This window comes from Triticum aestivum, chromosome 3D, assembly GCF_018294505.1.
Source record: "Triticum aestivum cultivar Chinese Spring chromosome 3D, IWGSC CS RefSeq v2.1, whole genome shotgun sequence".
Classification (NCBI taxonomy): Eukaryota; Viridiplantae; Streptophyta; class Magnoliopsida; order Poales; family Poaceae; genus Triticum; species Triticum aestivum.
The window spans coordinates 100,439,857-100,442,469 of record NC_057802.1 but is presented as its reverse complement, the minus strand read 5'-3'; the positions used below and the strand labels follow the sequence as shown (position 1 = coordinate 100,442,469).

The following is a 2,613-nucleotide window of genomic DNA, read 5'->3' as shown; positions in this document are numbered from 1 at the left end:
GACAGACTTCATATAGCAGAAGATGGGCACCGAAGGCCTGCCAGGGGGCCCATGAGGCAGGGGCGCGCCCCCACCCTCGTGGCCAGGGTGTGGGCCCCCTCTGATGGATTCTTTCGCCAGTATTTTTTATTAACTCCAAAAATAATTTTCGTGAAGTTTCAGGACTTTTGGAGCTGTGAAGAATAGGTCTCTAATATTTGCTCCTTTTCCAGTCCAGAATTCCAGCTGCCGACAATCTCCCTCTTCATGTAAACCTTGTAAAATAAGAGAGAAAAGTCATAAGTATTGTGACATAACGTGTAATAACAGCCCATAATGCAATATATATATATTAACGAATCGATCTTTCTTCTTTTAGCCCTCCGGATCGAGCAAATCTCCTACAGGCAGCAGGATGCTACCTCTTGAGCATGCGTTAGTTTTCCCTTAAAGAGAAAAAAATGATGTAATACGTCCATTTTGTATATATGGATTTATCACGATAACACCCCCTTAGACCTTATTCTCCTAACATCATCGAGCTGACCCGCAGCTAGAAACTAACCAAACAAACGAAGCGAACTGCACCGGACAAAAAATAAACCCACACCCCACCTTGTCCTCCCACTCTCTACACGACCCCAGCCAGCCACCTCCCTCCCAGCGATGTGCCGCACCTCCCTCCGATGCGGCGCGCCCCTACCTGCCCCACCTTATCCGGTGATGCCGCCCACCACCACCTCCCTCCCCGTGCCACGCCCCACCTCCCTACCCACCTTCTCCGGCGCGGCGCATACCCTGCCCACCTTCTCAGTTGGCGCCGCCTCCCTTCTCCACTACGCCGCCCCATCCCGCGGCGCCGGGCTCCCCCCCTCCTGCGCCACGCCGCTTTCCTCCTCGCGCCGCCGCGCCAGCCCCCTCCCGCACCGCCGGGCCGCCCCGCTCCCGCGCGGCGCCACTTCCCTCCTCGCCGCCTCCCTCCCGCCGCGCGCCGCCGCACCAGTTACACCACCGCCCCCGACGGATCCCGTCGACCCCAGAGACCACCGGCGTGATGGAGCCCCCCCAACCCCACCGTCCCGACGGATCCTTGCGCCCTCGAATCGGGCCGAGCCTGGCACCCACGGATCCAGCCGAGCCTCGTGTCTCCGGCCATCTTCCTTGCTGGATCCAGGGAGGATCCTGCTGCGCCGTCGCGCCCCTTCCCCTGCTGCGCCGCCGCACCCGGATCCAGTCAACCTCCAGCCGGTGCCCACCATCACGCGCAGCCTGGAGTTGGCGGGCGGATCCAGCCCCGGTCCATCGTCCTCGCGGCAGAGAGCTAGATCGAGGGGAGAAGACATCCCATGTTTTCCAGCGTCCTCCACCAACCACGGCAACGTGTGCGGCGGCTGACTGCTTCCTATGGCTACTTGACGGACAACACTTCCGTGGCGGCCGGCGGTGAGTGCCACACCATCCAACTTCCACCCACATGCGCGTGCAGTGCACAACCGCTGCGTTGCAGCCACCTTCCAGGTGCTTGGGTCTCCCGTCGAGGGCCTCCATCGGCAGTGGTCGTAGTAGCTACGGGAGCACAGCTGTAGGTGGCGCTGTGGCATCATTGCTTCTGCTACTAACTGCAGGTTTGCCTCCTGCCCATGACCAAGTGTTAGTTTTTTCCTCTGAACCGATTGCTCTCTGCTGCAGACCACTTTGTTGCAGCTTGCAGCCCACATCAGGGGGGTGAGCAGCTCCCATGGGAGGAGTTCGGGGGCGGCAGTGCACTCCGGTGGGAGCAGTGGTGCACTCTGGTCATGGTGCAGTGCACCCCGTTTCAGTATGCCATATCAACACATCTTTGGCGTTGGGCTTTCTATCAGCTAGTGAAAATAGCTTGCTTGTGGCAAGCTGGTGTGTGCTTGAAGCAGTCGTGTGTGTGTGGATGTGCAGTGCAGTCAGGCGATGTGTGCAGGTTGGGTGGGAGCCTGTTGCAGTTCGGCAACCAGCCATACCATGATGCAGTTTGAGGAGGTGCATGCATGTCCGTGTGGTCTCTGTTGTTCACCGAGTCCGACTTTTCTTTATTTTGTTTGATGCTTGCTATGTAAAATTTCCAAGGTCTCTTTTTTGTAATTATTGAAGAAGTAGTGTTGTTCGTTGTGCCATACTCAGTGGTTTCACTTGTTGCTTTTTCATATTTCGCGGCTCGTGTGTTGGTGAGCTCTCCCCCAACGTGTCGTGCAGTTTGCCGGTCCACATCATGTGGTTCACCGGCCGCGTGATTGCAGTGCAGTTGATCCCTCATGTGCGGCGTGCAGCTCAGAGCAAAATGGGCATGCAGTGCAGTCTGTTATTTGTGGGTTTTTTGTGTGTCTATCGAATGTATCTGATTGGGGTATGATGTATTTTGTGTAAAAAATATTTGTTGAGAAGTTCATTTCAAAAAGCATTAAAAAATGGGTTACTTTTCAAGAGAAAAAAATGATGGATGCAGCCCACTTCGAGGAGTCTTGTGGTTCACTACATTTAATAAGGAAGAAATGAAGTGTAGTTTACTTTTTCATTGCAAAAAGGAAGCGACGCAGCTCACTATATCTTGCAGCTCACTATATCTTATATTAGATAGATGTGGCTCTGAAGCTCACTTAACTT

General features: G+C 54.9%; 1 protein-coding gene across 2 annotated transcripts; it reads left to right on the top strand.

Moving 5' to 3' along the window:
• Positions 1 to 572: 572 nt before the first annotated feature.
• LOC123077693 (vegetative cell wall protein gp1) lies at positions 573 to 2,126 on the top strand. Of its 2 annotated transcripts, none has more exons than XM_044499987.1 (2): positions 573 to 1,422; positions 1,669 to 2,126. In XM_044499987.1, the coding sequence occupies exon 1, from the start codon at positions 646 to 648 to the stop codon at positions 1,372 to 1,374; it is 729 nt and encodes a 242-aa protein (XP_044355922.1). In that variant the 5' UTR covers positions 573 to 645; the 3' UTR covers positions 1,375 to 1,422; positions 1,669 to 2,126. The 2 variants fall into 2 exon arrangements, 1 of the variants encoding a protein (XP_044355922.1); XR_006436782.1 differs by having other exon boundaries at positions 576 to 1,604.
• Positions 2,127 to 2,613: the final 487 nt, after the last annotated feature.

Coding starts and splice junctions, on each gene's coding strand:
- LOC123077693 (XM_044499987.1), top strand. CDS start 646: ATGTGCCGCACCTCCCTCCGATGCGGCGCGCCCCTACCTGCCCCACCT.